Genomic DNA, 21,575 nt, shown 5'->3' on the forward strand with positions numbered 1-21,575 from the left:
CCTAGCTGCACTGCTTCGCACTGTCTCTCCTGGTTCCAAGCCAGCTTCTGCGCTGCCTTCAGGACACAGACATGCCCAGTCATGGCTTCTTGAGTGAGCTGGAGTGGGGATTGGGTGCCAGCGGGAGGTGTGTCCTTAGCACCTTTCTGCCTCTCCCTGCCTGGCTCTGCTGATGCTGGGCTGAGTTCCCTCCTGCAGGTTTTCCACCCACTCTCAGATCCTGTCCAACACTCTCATATCCTGTCCAACACTCTCATTTGTCAAGAAATTAAGACAACATTCCAGCCTGACATCCAGTTCTCCTGGACTATGGTGTTAAAAGTCAGGATAGCAGCCAGCTTTGGAAAGTAGGAATTGGTGGTGGGGGGCAGGTCTGGGGTGTTGTTTAGGATTTTGATCTTACTGGTGGGTTCCATGGGGGCTGACTTTGTGATCTATCATTGAGCTGTAAGAAAACACACACAAACACACACACAAAAACCTGCTCTCCCCTAGCTTGGGTCTACCTCCCAGGGCCCGGGCTAGGCAAGTGAGGCACCCCTGATGCAAACGTTAAGGAGGTGCCAGCCTTCAGGGGCTACCTCTGCACTTGCATGCCTGGGGGGACTGAGCACCTCCTTGCACTTGCTCCCCAGTCACACCTCAGTCCTGGCCACAGGAGAAGCAAACAGTGGGCCAAGGGCGGTGGTAGCTTTTCTGGTGTTTACTCTCTTGCTGTCTTCCTTCAACCCCAGTGATGAATCACCTCTGGCAGGGCCCTTCTGGAGGGGTTCACCTGGCCTCGGCATCAGAGCCCTGGGAGATGGACAGAGGCTGACTCTTTCTCGAGCCTGCTGCTGTGACCTTCTGCTGGATGGGTCTCCCCTCCTCAGCCCCTGCGGGTGACCCCCTCCCAGATGCAGGCATCCCTATGGGTAGAACTGCTGAGATCATGCAGGAGCATCTCAGTTCTTGGGGGGGTTCCTTTTTGCCCCCTAAGCACATGCACACCTCTGCAAAGTGCATTTTCAGAGGGTTTTTAAGCAACAAAACAGTTTTTAAAAATCATCACCCTTCTTCCATGATCATTGATTACACAGCTTACACAGCTGTTTTCTTCCTGCCTGTTAAGTAGACTTGAAATTAGTTAAGTGGATGAAAAAATTACAAGTAAAAATGGGCATCACAGACTTTCAAAACTGTACAGGTGAGCACTGAAGCTATTTTTGCTTTCAAAATGTTTACGTCGAAAGATACATAGAAAAGAATGTATACAGGTGAATTTCCAGCTTAAAAAGAATATTGAAAAAAATGTTCTTGTGCCCACCACCAGCTTGAGAAATAGCATATCGCCTCCATGTGGCCGCCCCGTTGGCTTTCCTCTCTCCTGTCAGAGGTTATAACCACTATCCTGAATTTTGTGTTACCCATTCCTTGCTTTTATTTATAACTTTATGACTTGAGTATATGTATCTCTCTAAACAATACATTGTTTAGTTTTGTTCTGTTTTGAACATCCACGGAATTGTACTATGAGTATTTTTTGTGAGTTCCTTTTTTTTTTCTCTCAAAACTGTTTTTGAGATTCATCCACGGTGAGACGTGTAACCATTGTTGATTTATTTCACGGCTATGCTGTGCCCTACTGTGTGCTTATGGTTATTCACCCTAAGGGGGATGGCATGTGGATTTCTGGTCTTTGCTATGAACAGCAATATCACTTTTAACATTCTTAGATGTGTAAGCCATGTCTATCTGGAAAATATTCTTTGAGTTGAGGCTTGGTGGGTGAAGGTAAACATCCCTCTTTCATGGGTTTAAGACATATGGGTTTAAGACATATGACTTATGGGGAAGCTTATGTTCAAAGGATTGGGAAGATAAGGCACATGGTCAGCCTTCTCTGATACTGCAGGACCTGCAGGGGCAGAGGGTGAGAAAGGAAGGGGGCACATTGTGAACTTCATTCCAGGAGAGAGGACTTCCTCCTTTGCAGTGCATGGCTGGTGGCAGCCTTGCTGGTGGGGATAAGAAGTCAGGGCTGGCTCTGGCGCCAGTGGCCTGTCTTACGAGGCCAACTGTGTGTAAAGTTGTCTGAGAACTCCAGCTGCCAGTATCTGGTGACCTGTGGGAAGTGGCACTGGATTGCCAGGGAGAGGAAGCTCCTAGCAGCCCCACCTCCCCACGGAAAGGCAGCCCTCTGAGGCTGAATATTTATTGCCAGGCAGCTTTGCCAGGCATTCTGGGTGTGCAAGTCATTCATGGGGCAATTCTGCCTTTCTCCACCAGAGACTCTTCCTCAGGGAGGTAACTTTACTGGCAATACTGGACAATATTCAGGAATGGTTGTACCTGTTTACTTCCCCATCCATGATGGATGGGGAAGTCTCACTGCCCTCCCCTTCAACTATGCTGGGTGTTTATTGCCTTTGATATTTTTACTAACCTGGTGGGTGTGAAATGGGATCTCACTGTGGTTTTCCTTTGCATTTGCTCATTCTGAATGAGGTTGAGCTTCCTTTCATATGTTTATGGGTTATTCTCTTTCAATGAATCCTTACTCTTGTCTTTGGCCATTTTTTTCCCATTGGATTGTCTGTCTCATTCTTACTGATGTACAGTGCTTATATATTCTGGCTACCAATCTTATGATGTTTCATACATGATGCAAATACCTTCTTCCACTTTGAGGAATGTAGGTATTTTTAAAGGAGTTTTTCCTTTGTTTCCAAATAGTTTGCTTCTGCTAACTTAAGGGAAGCTTTTGGTTTATAAAGGCTTTTGGTTTTTTGTCAGAATTAGGTCCCAGATGTGCCTAACTACCTCTCCCATGGAGGGATAAATACAATTATGAAGGGTTTTTGGAATATGTCTTCTTTTAAACAGCAAGCATAAGAGGAATGGGAATCTGCATTGATATATTATTTATGAAAAACTATCATCCAATGCCTATATTCTCCCTGGTAGCCTTAGAAGTGGAAAAACATAATTCGTATGTATATAATACTGTTTATATATAAGATAAGCCCAAATCACTTTTAGAAAAATTTTCCATTTAGTTATAAAAATTTTAATGTATGCATCTTTAAAGAAAAACTTTGTGTACTCTAAAGGCATGAACAAATGCTGGATGCTATGAATATGTGGTAACCTTAAAGCCTTTGAAATGGGGTTACATCATATTTAGTATTCATCAATATCAGCAAGGGGTGAGAATAAATTAGTAATGTGTTATTCAATGTTCTCTCTCCAAAGGACTTGGCGAATTTTATTCAAGCAAATTTTAAGAAACGAGAATGTGTCTTCTTTACCAAAGATTCCAAGGCCACGTAAGCTACTATTTTCCCTCCATTTTTGCTTTCCACATTCAAAAAAATTATCAACCACCCTTACAACAAACAAACAAATGCTCCCTAGTTCATTATTAAAGACGTCTTCATCTCATAATTCTCAGAAACATTGTGTGCGCAGGAAGCATCTGGCAAGGAGCTTATAGTTGTTACTTAGAGCTATACAATTTTGTTTGGTATTTTCAGCTTTGGCAATAGTTGGAAAAGTCACTGAGGGAGGCTGTCACTCTCTTCAGTATTCCCATGAGATTGGGAACCCACCTGAGTGACCTTGGTAATGAAAGTTGTTTTACAGCAGTTGGCTGGCAATACCATGCATGCGTACATATGTCCATCTTACTGGCTCCTCCGTCAGGCTTTTCTTCCCTGCTGTTGACTTTAGGTCTTTCCTTCTAATTGAGTGTTCATCTACTCTAAGTCTCATGTGTTTTGGAACATTAAGGCTGGGTTACAAAAGCAGACTTCACCAGCTCAGCCTACAGGAGATCTTCAATAAATGTTGATGAGCAAGTGAGTGAGTGAATGGGTCGACTAGTGCTCACCCTTTGTGCAGAAGATGCATTTGAATCTAATTAAACAATTTTCATCCTACCTTCCACTCTCCTTATTGCTCTCTGCCCCTTCTTTTTTGTTGGCTGGCAATGCAAGAAAGAGTCTAGCTATTAATTGCAAGTTGCTGCTGTAGTTTATAATGAAAAGACTCTCTGTTGAACAGAGGCAATGAACAGAGGAAGGATACAGAAATAAGGAAAAAAGCTTTAGAACCAGCTTTGGTTTCAACCTTGACTTGGCTGGCTCCTCACTGCATGACCTTGAGCCAATTATTCTCTTTTCTAAAGCTAATTCTCTTATCCTAAAAATCTAGCAAAATTATACCTCATGGGTTGTGGTATTCAATGACGCAGCATATAAAATACCTACCATAATGCTTCAGAGCATAAATCTTACTTCATGTGAATTCGAAAATGAACACCAGAAAAACTAAGAGATCTCTGCTTTGTCACTGGTATAAACTTATGCATCATGAGTCATTCTGACAAAGTATAAGCTCTGTAAGTCCACTGTTTATCCCCTGTATGTTTCATGAATGGGACTTACATACTGGATTGCTAATACTATCAACCTCCTTGCAAGGAAGCTGTTATTACCTTTAAGGCAAGTGAGGCCCAGAGAGGTTCAGTATTTTACCCATGGTCACATGTCCAGTGGAAGACGGATGAGAGACTTGAGCCCAGGCTTTCTGATTCCAAGGCTGTGCCTTCTCTATACCCTCAGTTGCCTCCCTTTCTAAGAATGGCATTGCTTTGGGCAGAACAAATTCCTCAAGATGTTCTCAGTTACAGATGTTCAATCTAACTGGCATAAGTGGAAGCTGGAATGGGGATTCTGTGGGGTGTGATAATGGGATCTTGTGGCTGAAAAGCATAGCCAGATCCAGGGCTTACACAATGTCGCCAGGACTCTGTCTCTTTCCACCTGTTGTTTCTGCCCTTCTCTGATGGACAGGCTCTTCACTATTGGAGGCAAAATGGTCATTGTTGGTTGTGCGTTATCAGCTTTCCATTTGCCAGTTAGAGCAAAGAGGGCATTGCTCCTAGCAATTCCATCAAAAGTCCTGGGCTGATGTTCATGGCTCTTAATGGTCTTGCTTGGAGCATGTGCCTATCTCTAAACTAATCCCTGGGGCTAGAGGATGGATTAGTTGAGTTGGACAGTGGAATATGTTGATTGGCAAGGCTTGGGTGATGTGTCCAGGTGAACTCAGTGCAGAAAGGCATGATTCCTCAAAGGAAAATCAGGGTGCACTTACTAGTGGAAGGGGAAGTAGATGCAGGTTAGGGAAACCTATGGCTGTCCACCTTACAGTGCTTGATTGCACCTCAAGTCTGGGTCAAAATGAAGGGAGATGTGGTGGGCAGCCACAGCCCTCAGCAGCACAAGTGGAGCACAGGAACACCTCAGGGTCTTCCAGTTCCCATCTCAGAAGGAATGCAAGGATGCAGGATTCTATAATCTCTGAATTCCCCATGTTTATTATTTCTCTCTCTCCATAGGTAGTGGGATCACTCCATGTAATCTAAGTTACCCATCAGACAAGGGCATCAAATAAAGTGATGATTAATTATATTGATACCCTGGTTTTGCTGTTACTTGCCACACTAGATGACATAAGCTGCCCAAGTCTCCCCTGAGAGTTCCCAGGGTTGCCACCCTGGTGCTAAGCCCAACCCACCCTTGCCTCTCTACTCTAACTTCTTGTGGATGCCACTGCAAGATGGTGCCGCACCTTTGCCCCTGCAACTGTGTCCTCTGAAATGTGCTGCCAGCTTAGGAGCCACCTTCTGGCACGCTATGAGTAGTAAGCTCCTAGGTCTGGGTTTGTTCTAGTCACTTCTCACTTCCTTGGCCGTGCTGGGTTCCAGGTAGAAACAGAAAGAACGCTACCTTCACAACAGCAGCACTGTGCAACAGAACTTTCTGCCATGGTGGAAGTATTCTATGTCTGCACCATCCAATATGGTAGCCACTAGCCACATCTGGCTATTGATCATTTGAAATGTGACTAGGACAACCAAGGACTGTTTTTAATTTATTTAATTTCACTTAATTTAAATATAAAATTAAATAGTCATGTGAGGTCAGTGGCTACCATATTGGACAGTGTAGTTCTACAGGATTAAGACTTGGTCCAAGGGGGTAGAACTAGGGTCCTGATGCTTTCCTGTCCTCTTCATTTCTCCTATCTTTCATCCCTATTCCTCCTTCAGGTATCTGCACTCCTAATGCCTTCCTGGCAATCTCTCTTCTCCATTTATAAAGCAATTCATATAAATTGGTGCTTAGAGGGCTACCAGCCCATAGACCAGAGCTGCCAGGCAGCTCTCTTGGCTAAGGTCACCTGCGACACACCCCTACCCTTAGCAGGGAAAAGGGCTCAACAGTCTGTTTGCAGTTACAGCAAGAACAAGTGGGGCAGGGAATTCTCTCCCCCATCCCCCAATAAGCTTGGGTGGTTGGACAGATCCCAAAGGATGGTGGAACAGTGGAAGCTATGGAGAGAGAAGAGGAACATCAGGAAGCAGCCTGGGCTCAGGAAGTGCCCTAACGCTTAGGAAGAGAGAGGGCTAAGAACATTATGCTCAATTCTGGTTGACATTTTCTTGGCCACACTGAGTAATGCCCTGGGAACTGTTCCAAAACAGAGGTGGGTTTGCTGCTGGAGGGGGATTTTGGATCCAGTCTCTAGCTCAATTGTTATAGCTTTAGAAAATATTAAATGCCTTGAGAAATATTTTGAATAGGGATCATTTCCATACTGTGTGGTAATTAAGACTTTCGGTTACAAGGAGCTCAACTACGTAAACCTAAAGAGGAGATTTACTATAAGGAAAAAGAAATGCCACCTAAGATCAGAGAGTGGCCAGGCCTCTGGAGTGGTTAGAAACAGCGACTGATGAGGGGGTACTCAGCAGGTCCCCTCTGCCCATTCCTGCCTCCACCTCTCCCTGCACACCTGTTCTCTTCTCTCTCAGAGTAGCTATGATTTTGTTGTGGTGCCTGATCTTCCATGTCACAGGCCTAGACCTACAGAAAGACGGGAGCAGCTCTTTTGGTCCTCATTTCAAATTCTTAAGAAAGGGATGCCTATGTCAATCCTGGGTTAACTTCCCATCCTTGGGCCTGTCAGTTATGAACATTTCCACAATTCAGTTATATGAACAGGCTCATCTTGATCCTACTGTGTAGACGAGGCTGGAGAGAAGAGACAGTCTCACTGGAGTCCATGTCAATGCACCATCTCTAACAGGGACATGCCTCAATGTAGCTCCAGCAGCATCCCCAACCCCCAGGAGAGCAAGCTGCTGAGGATTGCTGCTGAGAAGCATTTGTTCCTCATTATAGAATCTCTTTGTTGAGTGGCTTTGGGAGTTACCCTGGGCTTCCAGTACTTCAAGAAGATCACTATCAGCAGAGCAACTCCAGGTGAAGCCAATTGCTTCCAGGCAGCGGAAACTTGGCCACAGTTTGGCTGGGAATCTATCTGCTTCTGGACTGGTCATAAAATTTGCCCATAAAGCAACTCATTTCTGCTCCTATTGTGTTTTTAGAAACAGTCATAGAAATGCATATTACTATTACCATCTTATAAACAAAAATGTGACCTCCTGCCACAGAGTGCTTTTAGAATGAATCCTACATTTTGCCATATGTTAAATAAGGTGAACAGTGAAGAAGATCTTGAAAACATAGCCTTTCTCTGGCCATGAACAGCTATGTATACTTAAGCTTGTATTCTGGAAGGAAAACATACCTACTTTACAAAAATCATTGAGGATACAAACTATTTAAAAGAAGACTAATCAATGTATTTATTCACTCATTTGTTCATTCATTCAAAGGACATTTGCTAAATGCCCTGATGTGCCAGAAACATGGGGACAGAGAATATAAGATAAAGAGTCCAGCTGGAAGCAAACCCTAACAGGATTTCCTCAGTTTATTTATCTTTATTTGGCTCAGCCTGTGCAGGGCATCCTTGCTCCAGAGTCACTATGTATGGTTGCCTGGGCTGTGCTCTGCACAAGAATGCTGGGAGTGAGTGGGGTTGAATCTTCTGACCCTGCATCTTGGTACTGACCCACATCTGCCAGAGGGGGATGCCTTTTCTGGTAGGTTAGTGGTGAATGGGTGACCACAGACTTTATCGTGGGGTCTAGAACACGGATAAGAGTGATGGAGGCACTGATCTTACCAGGACTTTGGCAACAGGTGTAAACTGAGACTGTTCTGGGCAAATCAGAACATTGAGTCACCCACTGATAAAAGGAGAGCTGTGCCCTTAGGGCCTGTTTCAGTGACCAAACATGTCTCCCACTTTGCTATTCTCTAGCCTTCTCAGGACAGAACTCTCTATTCTCCTTCTCCACTGGCCACGGCCCCCTTGAATTCCTAGCACCCTTGGATCTTGCCCAAAGATTGGTCAGAGAGACAGCAGGGAGAGATGCAGAACCAAGTGGGTGGGGCAGGCAGAAGGAAGCTGGGAGGAGGGTGAACAGTGCCTTACTGAGCGGGGGTTGTTTTTGGCTAAATGGGAATCTTGGTTGTTGTTCCTGTCTTTGGGGACCACGTCTCTCTGGATGCCCTGGATAGAGAGGTCAAATCGTCATAGAATGTGTTTTTAGATTTTTTTTAACTGCATTTTTGCTTCTTTTCTGTTGCCACTGCCTTCATTAATCCTTGATTTGCATGTATGGCACCACCATAGCCCAAGTCACCTTGATGGAGCAGGTGCCACATTCCAGGCCCAGAGAAACAATGTGCATCATTTCCAACCCTCATGGCAAGCCTGACAGGGGAGGGGCTGTTCAAGAGTAAAATGAGGTGTTTGTTTGTTCCTCTGCACTTTGCCAGGTGTCATGCTTAGCTATTCCTAAGAGACCAACTTAAGGGCCGGAAGGACATCCAGCTCATCTTGGGCCTCTGTGAAGCTCAGCCCAGGGCTGACTCAGAATGGATTTTCAGTCAGTATCTGTTGAATGAAGGTGGTATGTTGGCAAAGGCACAGGGGAAGAGGATTTACCACTGACTGCGTGTCTTTTTATCCTCTTCCAATTTCCTGTTATGCCTCTGTGTCACCTAATGGATGAATTTAGTTCCATTGCATTTTTAATGAGAAGATCTTGTGTTCATTTACCGCACAGTTTGTCCTCATCTACCCCAAATTATTGAAAGTCTCTCTAGCAGCTAATGTCCAATAAGGAAAGGATGATCTCTCTAGAGTCTGGAACATTTTGGGTCTCTGCCAAGGGAATGCATCTTCCCATTGAGTTCAGCCCATGGGAAGGATGTCTCACCTCACTTCAGAAGAGTCTTACTGGCTGGGCAAACTGGCAGGGTTGGTACTGAGGTGCTAAGGCCAACTCAGGGCTCCTGTGTGTTATGAACTGTTTCAGAAGCTGAATAAAGTTTCCAGATTTCTGAAACTCAGTCTCATAACAGCCCCATGGACAGAAGCTAGATTCCATGACAGCAGGGCTTTGTTCTGTCCTATCAGCACAGAGCCAGCTTGTTGATGAAGGGAAAATAAACACCAGGGATAAAACATCAAACTAGTTTCTTTCTTTCTTTCTTTCTTTCTTTCTTTCTTTCTTTCTTTCTTTCTTTCTTTCTTTCTTTCTTCTTTCTTTCTTTCTTTCCTTCTTTTTCTTTCTTTCTCTCTCTCTCTCGCTTGCTTGCTTTCTTGCTTGCTTTTTTTTTTTTTTTTGATGTAGTCGTCTCGCTCTGTCGCCCGGGTTGGAGTGCAGTGGTGCGATCTCAGCTCACTGCAACCTACACCTCCCGGGTTCAGGCCATTCTTTTGCCTCAGCCTCCAGAGTGGCTGGGATTACAGGTGCCCGCCAACATGCCCAGCTAATTTTTGTATTTTAGTAGAGACAGGGTTTAACCACATTGCCTAGGCTGGTCTTGAAATCCTGACCTCAAGTGATCCGCCCACCTCACCCTCCCAAAGTGCTGAGATTACAGGCGTGAGCCACTGCACCCGTCCACATCAAACTAGTTTCTACACAACCAACTGAGATGATGAAAACAGTCTGAAAATAAGACTTGAAAGTATTCTTTGTGTGTCTATTTAAGCTAACAGTGCCAGTTTCCATAAGCAGGCTCAATGAAATCCTTCCTTCCTGTCCACACCATCATGCTTATCAGGGAGAATGTGTGCAAGTGTGGCTATGCCCAGAGCCAGCACATGGAAGGCACCCAGATCAACCAAAGCGAGAAATGGAACTACAAGAAACACACCAAGGAATTTCCTACGGATGCCTTTGGGGATATTCAGTTTGAGACACTGGGGAAGAAAGGGAAGGTAAGCAATGGTTTTCTACTTTGGCAGCTAATTCATAGGCCAAAATGACCTGGGCTACCTTGATTTACTTGAAATTGTCTAATAGGATGGAGGCAGGAGAGATGGGTAGTAAACACCAAAAATGATTGCAGAAAAAGATACATCTTGTAAAAGCCAAAAAGCAGTTATTAGGCTATGCTCAACAGGAAAACTCACCAGGTAAGGACTGGATTATCACCTAGCCTCCTGTGTCCACACGCAAGGCAGGCATCCATGTCACAGCCACCTTGAGCCCTACTGCTACTGAGGGCCGCATGAATGCTTTTGTGAACCCTACTGCTTAGCTCTGTGTACTCCTGAGGTACATATATGGTCCTGAATATGCATTCCCTTCATACTCACTGTGCAAGCTCTCCACCAAGGTTTTGCAAAGGTGTTTAATGATCAGAAATAGCCTCTCCTACATCCTCCGTGCTCCCAGTCTCAACGAGAGCACCATCCACAGGCTGTTCCTGCAGGACCCGGGCCTCTCATCTCCCAAACCCCCATGGCATTCCTGGGAGGTGACCCAGCCCATGGCATCCCTGGGAGGTGACCCAGCCCCATCCACTGCTGACTCTCCCCAGGGCCTCTGCCCCGGAATGGGCCGGCACCCTCTCTTGCTGCCCGCAGCTCTGCCCACCTCCCTGTGGCCTCAGCATGGCCGCTGGAGGACTCCCTAAATGTAAAGCCCACCCTGTTCCTACGCAGCTTCAAACGGCTCAAGGCACCCTTCTGCCTTCAGGACAAAGTCTCAAGTTCTCCACTTGGCCTGTGGGGCTTTTCGGGGCCTGCGCAGTGCCCGCACTCCCCCCGGTCTGCTTTCCTTCTGTGAACCCTGAATATCTGAGACAGGTCTCAGTTAATTTAGAAAGTTTATCTTGCCAAGGTTGAGGAGGGATGCCCGTGGCAGCCTCAGGAGGTTCTGACAACATGTGCCCAAGGTGGTCAGAGCACAGTGTGGTTTTATACATTTTAGGGAGACATGAGACATTAATCAACATACGTAAGATGAACGCTGGTTCCTTCTGGAAAGGTGGGACAACTCATGAAGCAAAGGCGGGACAACTCAAAACGGGAGGGGGCTTCCAGATCATAAGCAGATAAGAGACAAATAGTTGCATTCTTTTGAGTTTCTGATTAGCCTTTACAAAGGAGGCAATCAGATGTGCATTTATCTCGGTGAGCAGAGGGGTGACTTTGAATACAGTGGGAGGCAGGTTTGCCCTAAGCAGTTCCTAGCTTGAATATTCGAGCCCCAAGATTTATTTTCCTTTTACACTTCCACTTCCTCATGGGGCCTTGGCACGGCGCCCGCCTGGGACCCCCAATGCTGCGATCCCTGCTGTCCCCACCCCGCCCCTCTTCTGGAAGCAGACAAGCGTGGGCTTGGGGGTTGGGGGGGGATGCTAAACGCCGACCTCAGGAGAACACAGGCCTATCCTGATGCTTCTGCTTCTCTCCGCATAGTATATCCGTCTGTCCTGCGACACGGACGCGGAAATCCTTTACGAGCTGCTGACCCAGCACTGGCACCTGAAAACACCCAACCTGGTCATTTCTGTGACCGGGGGCGCCAAGAACTTCGCCCTGAAGCCGCGCATGCGCAAGATCTTCAGCCGGCTCATCTACATCGCGCAGTCCAAAGGTGCGGGTGGGAGCAGCGACCGCGGTGCTTCCATTCCGGCTGCACCAAGTTTTGGGAGCAGAGAAGGCAGTTCCCGTGTGCAACTCCGGAGAATCCGGATGCTGCTAGAAACATCTGATTAATCATTATTTTATTGAAAGCCATATCCTCAAATGAATGGACACGGAGCTCTGGCAGATAGTGGGGGAGCTTCACAAAGTAACTCTAAATCAGCGTTAAGGTGCTTCCTTAAGGGAATTTTTTTTAATCTTGTAAGATTTTCATTTTGTTATTAACACACGTAAAATTTTACCCAGAATTTCGGTTCAGGCGAATTGGAAAGGACGGTTGTAACTCGCCTGGTCTGTAATTGTGAGTTCGGTGATGCACTTTTGAAAGTAGTGACAGTGCCTGAGAAATTGTAAGCATCATGTAAGTGTCTGATTGAGGTCAAAGCAACTAAGGCTTTGTTACTTGAAACACTTAGCATTTTCTTTCTTTTTAACTTTATATTTAAAAAAATTTGGAATCTACAAAATGTTGCAAGAATAATGCAATGAACATCTGTACATTCTTCACCTAGATTCACCAATTGTTAACATTTCCCTACGTTTGTCTTATCTTGTTCCATAAATATCTACGTATGATTTTAGGGGGAACCATTGAAAGCAGGTTGCAGGAATCATGATCCTTAACGCCCTAAGTACATGAACGTGCACCTCCTGAGAACAGGGGGTTTTCTCACATAACCCAGTACAATTTTCAAACCCGAACAGTTACCATGGACCAGTACTGCTACCTAACGGTTCATACTCGAATTTTGCTAATTATCTCAACAAGGTCCTTTAGAGTAAACATTCTTTTTTCTCAGTTTGTATTCCAAATCGATTTAGCTTTGTTTTTTTTTTTCCTTATATTTGGAACTGGTTCTTAGCCTTTCCTTGTCTTTCATTACGTTTTTTGAAAAGTGTAGGCCAATTACTTAGTAGACTGTCTCTCAATGTGGATTTGGTTGATGTTTTCTCATGATTAGATTCAGTTTATCTAACCTTAACATTTAAAAAACTTCTTTTACGCAGAATTAATATTGACCGGTAGAACTAAGGAAACATGTCGTAATCTAGATGTGGGTTTTTTTTTTTTTTTAATGTCAAGAAGAAACTGAGATGTTTTGTTTTGTTTTTCCCATTTATTTTTCTCAGTTTCCTGACCAACCAGAGGGGACACTGTGGGTTGTCACTTTGTTACAAAATTGAGCAACTCAGCTTCCTTGCTGCTGCTAAATCCTGAACACACCTTATTCATTCATTAAACATATACTTATTGGATGCTCATGATGTGCCAGAAATTGTTTTATGTGCTAGGAATACAACAGAACAAAACGGACAAAAAGTCCCTGGGCTGGGGCGCCTATTTCTATGTAGACGAAGTGAAGTGACTGAGGAATTTGAATAGTTTCATTGTTGCTGGTTCCACTTGGAGTTCTACCTTCACTTCCCATTGTCTCATTTTAAAAGGGAACGTTAATGGCTGAAATAGATATGAAGCCATACCCGCTGTATGTGCATGCAGTAAGTCAGTCACTGTAAGCATGGGTTTTGCAAAAGAGAAAAGATTTATTCACAAGGTTGCCCAGTGAGAAGATGGGAGAACGTTGTCAAATCTGCTTCCTTAAAGATAAGGATTAGGGATATTTAAGGAGTAAAGTGGCAGGTGTTCTATGGCGTGGGGAAAGGTGATAGGCAGTGGAGAAGGAATGAGGTAATTGGTGGTTTGTGCAGGTGTGGTCAGAGTTCATGGCTCTTCATAGGACATCTGTTCAGAAAATGGCAGTGTTAGCATGATCTGAGGGAGGAGTTTTGGCCCTCTGACATCGAAAGGTCATCTCTTGGGCATTTGTGCACGCACAGTTGAAGACTCAATGTTCTCAGCTGTTTTGAACTGGATCAGAGCAGCTCCCTAGTTCCTGAAAAACAACTTTAAGCAACTATTATCATAGTGACGTAGATGTTATCTATAAGGAAACTAGTGGTGATTTAGTTATATATTGTTATATATTGTTTGGCTACATGACTTTTAGCTATACAGATTTTAAAATCAACTAGAGGGAAGCAATTAAAAGCAAGCAAGGCAGGTGAAGTTTGGCAGGCTTAATTAGGTTAGCTCTCGGTTTCAAAATCTGTCTAGAGGAAGGAGACTGGGTGCTGAGAGGCTGGATTTATGCCCCGTGAGAACTGGTTAAAAGAAGCAGGTGTAAAACTTCTTAGGATCACATCGTACTTACCTGAAAATATTGGAATGACTTTGATGTGGCGATGACTAAAATTGTTCCTCATTGCTGAAGACCATAGTAAAATTAGAGAATGGAGATAGTCAGCAAAGGGGCTTTCTAATGACTGGAGGAGGCGGCTGCCTCTCAGCTCCTGACACTTCTGTTACAAGAGTTAATCCAGAGAGGCCAGCGACCGCTCAGAGGGTACATTCCTACGTGGGCAGCATATTATACTAGGGTCATTTCCAACTTTAGATTCTAGTTTTATGCTAAAAAATATTTTTGTAGGTATTGTATTTATTCTACTTTGCCCCCCTCCCCCCAGCAATAAAACCCCGTATAACCCTTAGCATTGAGAAGATAATCAGATCTAAACCTTTAAAAGGCCAGTGTACAAAACTGTGTTTTATAAAGCAAAGTAAAGTTATTGACACAAAGGCCATCCAAAGAAGATTTACTCGAATCCGACCAATATGGGGGTCCAGGAGCAGAGTGCCCGACTTACCATGGTGGCATTGCCTAACTTGCTTAGAGGCTCTGGTTAGACATTCATTGTCCATAAGAGTCCTCTAGAGGCTGGTTAAAGATACAGACAGATTCTCTGGACCCACCTCCCAGATAGCCTGATGAGGTAGATCTGGAATAGGGTCAAGAATCTGTTTTTTTTTTTTTTTTGAGATGGAGTCTCACTCTGTTGCCCAGGCTGGAGTGCAGTGGCATGATCTCGGCTCACTGCAACCTCTGCCTCCCGGGTTCAAGAAATCCTCCTGCCTCAGCCTCCCAAGTAGCTGGGATTACAGGCGCCTACCACTGCGCCCGGCTAATTTTTGTATTTTTAGTAGAGACGGGGTTTCACCATCCTGGCCAGGCTGGTCGTGAACTCCTGACCTCGTGATCCAGTCGCCTTGGCCTCCCAAAGTGTTGGGATTACAGGCGTGAGCCACTGCGCCCGGCCAAGAATCTGTATTTTTAAGTGAACATCTCTCAGGAGCACTGTCTGAGGTCCCCTATCCCTTGCCATATGGCATAGCTGCCAGTGCTGTGTCCTGATGCCTACAAGGATGGGGACTTTATTTTAGGGGTCTGTGAGCCCAGAATGGAAACTTTGCCCAGTGCCAGTTGACCATTTAGTCTTCCTGTTTGTTGACAGGTGCTTGGATTCTCACAGGAGGCACCCATTATGGCCTGATGAAGTACATCGGGGAGGTGGTGAGGGATAACACCATCAGCAGGAGTTCAGAGGAGAATATTGTGGCCATTGGCATAGCAGCTTGGGGCATGGTCTCCAACCGGGACACCCTCATCAGGAACGGCGATGCTGAGGTACGGGTGGGACAGGAGGAGGTCTGCTAGGTCACATGGAAGAGAGACCATGGCATGGGTCTGTGGCCTGAACCCTGGGGCTCTGTGATGGAGCCAGATCATGGGGAAGTCTGCCTTTCAAGGAGTGCCTTTGGGACCTTAAAGGAATTGAAAACAAGGATGACGTACCTAATTAACTGCTGGGAAAGAGTTAACAATGAATGTTGTTTTGTTCATTAAAATGTGTTCTTAGCAATCTCATATCACAGTCACATTCTTCATTCTTTTTTTTTTTTTTTTTTTTTTTTTGAGATGGAGTCTCGCTCTGTCGCCCAGGCTGGAGTGCAGTGGTGCAATCTCGGCTGACTATAAGCTCCGCCTCCTGGGTTCACGCCATTCTCCTGCCTCAGCCTCTCCAAGTAGCTGGGACTACAGGCGCCCACCACCACACCTGCCTAATTTTTTGTATTTTTAGTAGAGACGGGGTTTCACCGTGGTCTCGATCTCCTGACCTCGTGATTCGCCCGCCTTGGCCTCCCAAAGTGCTGGGATTACAAGCGTGAGCCACCGCGCCCGGCCTACGTTCTTCATTCTTTATAACCATGGCTTACATCCATCTCAGGAGGGCTCAAGCCCAACTGCAGTATCTTTTTTTTTTTTTTTTTTTTTTTTTACACCCACTAGGATGGCTATGTTTTTTTTCTTTTATTATACTTTAAGTTTTAGGGTACATGCGCATAACGTGCAGATTTGTTGCATATGTATACATGTGCCATGTTGGTGTGCTGCACCCATTAACTCGTCATTTAACATTAGGTATATCTCCTAATGCTATCCCTCCCCCTTACCCCCACCCCACAACAGGCCCCGGTGTGTGATGTTCCCTTTCCTGGGAACCAACCCAAATGTCCAACAATGATAGGCTGGATTAAGAAAATGTGGCACATATACACCATGTAATACTACACAGCCATAAAAATGATGAGTTCATATCCTTTGTAGGGACATGGATGAAGCTGGAAACCATCATTCTCAGCAAACTATTGCAAGGACAAAAAACCAAACACCGCATGTTCTCACTCATAGGTGGGAATTGAACAATGAGAACTGCAATGTCTTGATTGCTTGGCTACACTCACAGGAATTCAAATCAATGGATATTGTCCTTGGTTAATTGGGCATTAAGAAGGCTGTGAGACAACCACCCGCCGCCCACCCACAAATGTTTCCTGTGAACATATTTAGAAAGTAATGAGCATTTCATGCTAAAAATACAAGGTAGACATATGGGGTTTTGTATCAAGTGTAGAATTTTGAAAACAATATTTCTAGTAGTTGAGGACCTTCTTGAGCAACAGGTGTTCTCTGCCCAGAAGCTTTGGACCAAATGTTCAGAAATCCACATTTAAGCTACACCTTCTCCCGTCTGGGCTCCTTAGAAGCAGCAAATATTAAGGATTTTTTGGAATTGCTGTGATTCTTCTTTTAGAATTATTTTATCTTTGTGTCTTGGTTACCATTTTTGAGATATATAAGGGGCAGGGGAGAGTGGGAGGTGTTTTTTTTTGTGCATCTTCAAGGAGGAAGCATGGTAGAGGGGGAGGAGGAGACGTTTTGAAGACAGAGAAGTTGGGGTTGGAGTAATCATTCCTTTTCTAGCTGCATAGTCTGGAGACAGTTCCCTTCTTCAAGCTTTTATAATAATAACCTGTATTGTTATGGGACTGATTTATCTAATTGTGCAGAGTGAATGGTAGCTTCTATTATTATTACTAGATGCCCAACAGGAGATGGCAAAATGATTTCACATCAAATGCCAACTTCAGGGATGAGAGTGGCCTAGAGCAGGCTTTTGAGGACAATGGCAGGCTAAATGGGAAAGAATACCATTATCTATTAGCAATATTTGTAATGGGCATAGGAGTCAACGTAGTGTTGTACAATTATCCCCATGGTAGATGCAGTGCATGTGTTAATTCACAGACTCCCAAAAAACCTTGAAAATGTAGGTATTTTTACCTCTGAATGGGAATGAGAAAAGACTTCAAAATCTCCCTAGAGGCTGTTTATAGAGCCCATTTCCTGGCAACAAGTAAAACTTGACATGAATATGTAAAGATTAAAGAATGTGCCAATCATTTGGAAATTAAGAAACAACCAACCACCCAACCATCTGGTAAACAAATGTTGGATCTAGAATGATCTTTCAAAAATATAATCTCAGATAACTTAGAAAGCAATGCAAATAAAAACATTACATATTAAGAATATATATCAATATGTCAGTATGGCCAAAGCTGCACTCAAAGTGAAATGCATAGCCATATACCTTTATTAGTAAAAATAAAATTAATAAATAATTCATTAATCATAATAACAAAACCTAACATTTATATAATAGCACTTACTATGTACTAGGTTCTATTCTAAGTGTATTACATATATTAACTCATTTGATCTTCATAAGAAAACTATGAGGTAAGCACTACTATTCCCCTCTCATTATAAATGAGAAAAGTGAGGCATACAGAAAGTAAGAAACTTTCTTAATGCACATATCTAGTTAGTGGCAGGTTCATGGTGCACAATCTTTTAACCACTATAGTATTCAAATTAATAAATTTAAAAAATAATATCACCAGCAAAACTCTTAATTCTTTCTGAATACTGTTTTTTCCTTCTGTTCTCCGTGAGTTTTGGTGGTGATATTATTGTTCAAACTTATTAAATTCTACTTTTGGAGTTAAGATTGAAACACCTTTTAATGCAACCCTGATACTTTAAAACCTAAATGCCTTTGAATGGAGCTTGACAGTGAGGAACCTTTTTGGTAAGGATTCCTTTCTTTATGTTCCTGAAGCAGCTTTTTATTCTCTGGTATTTTGGGAACAAAGTATCCATTTAATTACTTCTTTTTGTAGTCCTGTTGCTATGCGCTTCTCAACTGCAAAGACTGTTTCATTCATTTTCTAATCCCTAGATCCTGGCGTGGGTCACAGCATATGATAGATTCCAGACAACTATGTATGTGTGCATTTCAATGTCTGCTTCTACCTGTATCAAGACACACACAAATACACCACACACACACACACACATTTGCACATACACAGTTTCCTGAGTGCTGAATTTCAATTTCGTTGAATTTATGCAAAAGAGCACAGGACAATGAACCAAGAATGGGACTGGGAATCTGATCCTTACACTGTCACTGGCCATTTATGAGAAAATGAGCACGTGGCACAACCATTTTGAACTTCCTTTTCCTCATATTTAAAAGAAAGTCTGTACTATAAGATCTCTAAGACCCCTCTGGATTTAGGAATCTGGGAGGAGGCATAATGTAATTGAACCCAAAGTATTAGCTTTCATATGAATACATAAAAATATCATCATGTGTCTTGACTGATAATACAATCTCAAAGACAAGTTTCCCTGTACTTTTCAGGGCTATTTTTCAGCCCAGTACCTTATGGATGACTTCACGAGAGATCCTCTGTATATCCTGGACAACAACCACACGCATTTGCTGCTTGTGGACAATGGCTGTCATGGACATCCCACTGTCGAAGCAAAGCTCCGGGATCAGCTAGAGAAGTACATCTCTGAGCGCACTATTCAAGGTCAGTGGTTAGGAAGTAGGACACTAGATGTGTACAATTACCACAGCAGCCACAGCATCAACAACAATCTCTACCAACTGTTGAGTGATGCATGAGAAACATGCCTGATCAGGTATTTTTATTGCCAAAGAACTGTTATTTCTCTTCTTGTTTCAACACACCAGGAATGATTCTGCCAGGGTCATTGTGGTATGTACCCTTCAACATGCTAAAGGCAATGATAAATACGGCCATCTTCCACTGTGGTTTGTCAGTATCGAAAGCCGGCTGTCTTCTTCTGGTAGATACCATTTAAGAACAAATACGATCTGCGATAACAAATATGAGTTTATGAAACAACGCAATTAGCTAGGATCGAAAAGATAAAACCAACCTGCTAGTTTAACAATGGTATGGTTTACTTTTTTGAATCTTGGCTACTTCTGAGTAACAGAAAACAGTGGTCTCAAGAGAAGAATGCAACAGTTGAGTGAAAGCCATTATTTTCCATGGTTAAGTGACATGTACTCTCTCTCTTCCTGTGGACAGGGTATTGAGATGTGTCCTGCCGTGGAACAAGATTACCTTGTGATTTAGTGATAGACATAATGACAGAAACTAGTTGGAGATGTTCTCAATTATTTTCCTTTCACAATTGGACATACATGAAAGAAGAAACTATATATGCAATAAACTCTGTTGAAAGACCACTAGTTACGCAAAGTTCTCACTCAAGCAAGCACAGGATTATAGGAGAGCATCATTATTATAAGGATAAACTTAAACCTAGTTTAATTTATAGGTGCAAAGGTAAATCATGCACAGGCTTTAAGTGTTTAAATATGTATATTAAATATCAATGACAAACTGCAACATGACCCATGTCATGCTATTACTAGTGTGGGGCGAAAAGACTCATCCATCTTTAATGAGTAGATAATGTTCAAGTCTGTGAGATGTGAAGCTATCTCTCCACACCCTAGGCTCACAGGGCAGAAGCTCTTGGTCCAACTTTTCACAGAGGTAGTTGAGTATTTCCAGTGAGCTCAAAATATGCTTTACTTTTTATGTTTTACAGATTCCAACTATGGCGGCAAGATCCCCATTGTGTGTTTTGCCCAAGGAGGTGGAAAAGAGACTTTGAAAGTGAGTCCTGATTTAGTTTTCTAGAAGGTTGGCTAATAAGCCTATCCAACAAATTTGTATTTTCAGGGATTTGGGCTCATCTCATCTAACCTAATTGATTTTACTGCAGCAAGTAGGTAGTGTTTTCCGTCCGCATACTGTTCCCCTAACAGACTCCGATTGTTCCTCAATCAAGAAGATTTGGGAGGAGAATTTCAGTGACATGAATAACCTGTGTACTTAGTGTTGGCCTTGACAATCAACCTGCCAAAGAGAAGAGTTGACATTAACTCGGGAGACTTAAAGATTGTAACCAGCATATATGTTAGAAAGCTATGGCCACCCCATCTGCATTGAGATGAGCTGTGATCATACACACACAGATTGCCCCCAAATCAGATGTTTCCAGACCACCTAAGGCCCATTATATGCCACCTGGGGATGCAGGTATGTCGCATGATGGAATTCCAAACCCTAAGTGATTCTGGGATCATGGAAACTTCCTGAATGGTTCTGCACCTGCAACATTGAGCAACTGAACAAGAATTTGACTTCCCAGCCAATCTGTATGGGCTCATTACTGAGTTCATCTTGCCTGCAGCCAGGCTTCTGTTTGACGTTTTTTTGTTTTGTTTTTGTTTGAGAACACACTCGAATCAAAACCTTTTATTTATTTATTTGTTTTTAACTTTTAGGTTCAGGGGTACATATGTAGGTTTTATGTATAGGTAAATTGTATGTCACAGGGGTTTTGCATACAGATTATTTTGTCACCCAGATAATAAGCATAGTACTCCATAGGTAGTTTAAAAAAGGAGTTAGTGTGACTGCATTTTAATAAGTATTGTAAACAATTTTTACATTTTTAACTCATCTTTTTCATGAATTTCCGCAATGATTTGCATATTCCTGCTTTTACCCATCCTATTTTACCTCTAAGACAGGGAATAGATTAAAGATACCTGTGACCCTTGATCTTCTCCCCTCTCTTCATCAGAGTAGATCCCTAGAGCTAAAAGTAAGCGCTGGCAAAGTTATCTGGAATCATCATCTAGTACTTCTCATTATTCTTTTACGTTACAATGGTCTTTTTCTTCATCCATTCAACAGATATTTATTGAGTACCCACTATGAGATGTACAATTGAGATCATGGTTAAATAAAAATCTTCAGGGAAACATTAAAATAGAGATTTTTTTCAGTGTGTGATTGTCAGTGTATTAAAACCTTTTTATGCCTAGTGTTCCATTATTGGAACGCTAAGCATGTGGGAGTTATTTATATCCTACTGCTCAAGGTCATTGCCAAGGTGATCGCCAAAAATTCAAAAAAATTGCAACCTCCAGCATAAATGGCTCAAATCTGAAAAAGCAGCCACATCAAAGAGGAAGAGGGGTGGAGAAAAAGTCATTGAAATATGGTTACATTTATTATA

The 21,575-nt window shown here is 43.3% G+C and overlaps 1 protein-coding gene across 2 annotated transcripts in view; it reads left to right on the forward strand.

Annotated features, from left to right (window-relative positions):
* TRPM8 (transient receptor potential cation channel subfamily M member 8) overlaps positions 1–21,575 on the forward strand; it is a 160,822-nt gene that overhangs the window by 70,014 nt on the left and 69,233 nt on the right. The window contains exons 5-10 of one of the 2 annotated variants that reach the window (XM_063645322.1): positions 3,235–3,308; positions 10,038–10,194; positions 11,683–11,860; positions 15,262–15,434; positions 18,862–19,036; positions 20,094–20,161. In XM_063645322.1, coding sequence (XP_063501392.1) covers positions 3,235–3,308; positions 10,038–10,194; positions 11,683–11,860; positions 15,262–15,434; positions 18,862–19,036; positions 20,094–20,161 — 825 coding nt within the window. Of the gene's footprint in view, positions 1–3,234; positions 3,309–9,996; positions 10,195–11,682; positions 11,861–15,261; positions 15,435–18,861; positions 19,037–20,093; positions 20,162–21,575 lie in introns of those variants that run through there. The other variant, XM_055291029.2, reaches the window with a different exon arrangement.

The sequence above is a fragment of the Symphalangus syndactylus genome, chromosome 8 (genome assembly GCF_028878055.3).
Source record: "Symphalangus syndactylus isolate Jambi chromosome 8, NHGRI_mSymSyn1-v2.1_pri, whole genome shotgun sequence".
NCBI lineage: Eukaryota > Metazoa > Chordata > Mammalia > Primates > Hylobatidae > Symphalangus > Symphalangus syndactylus.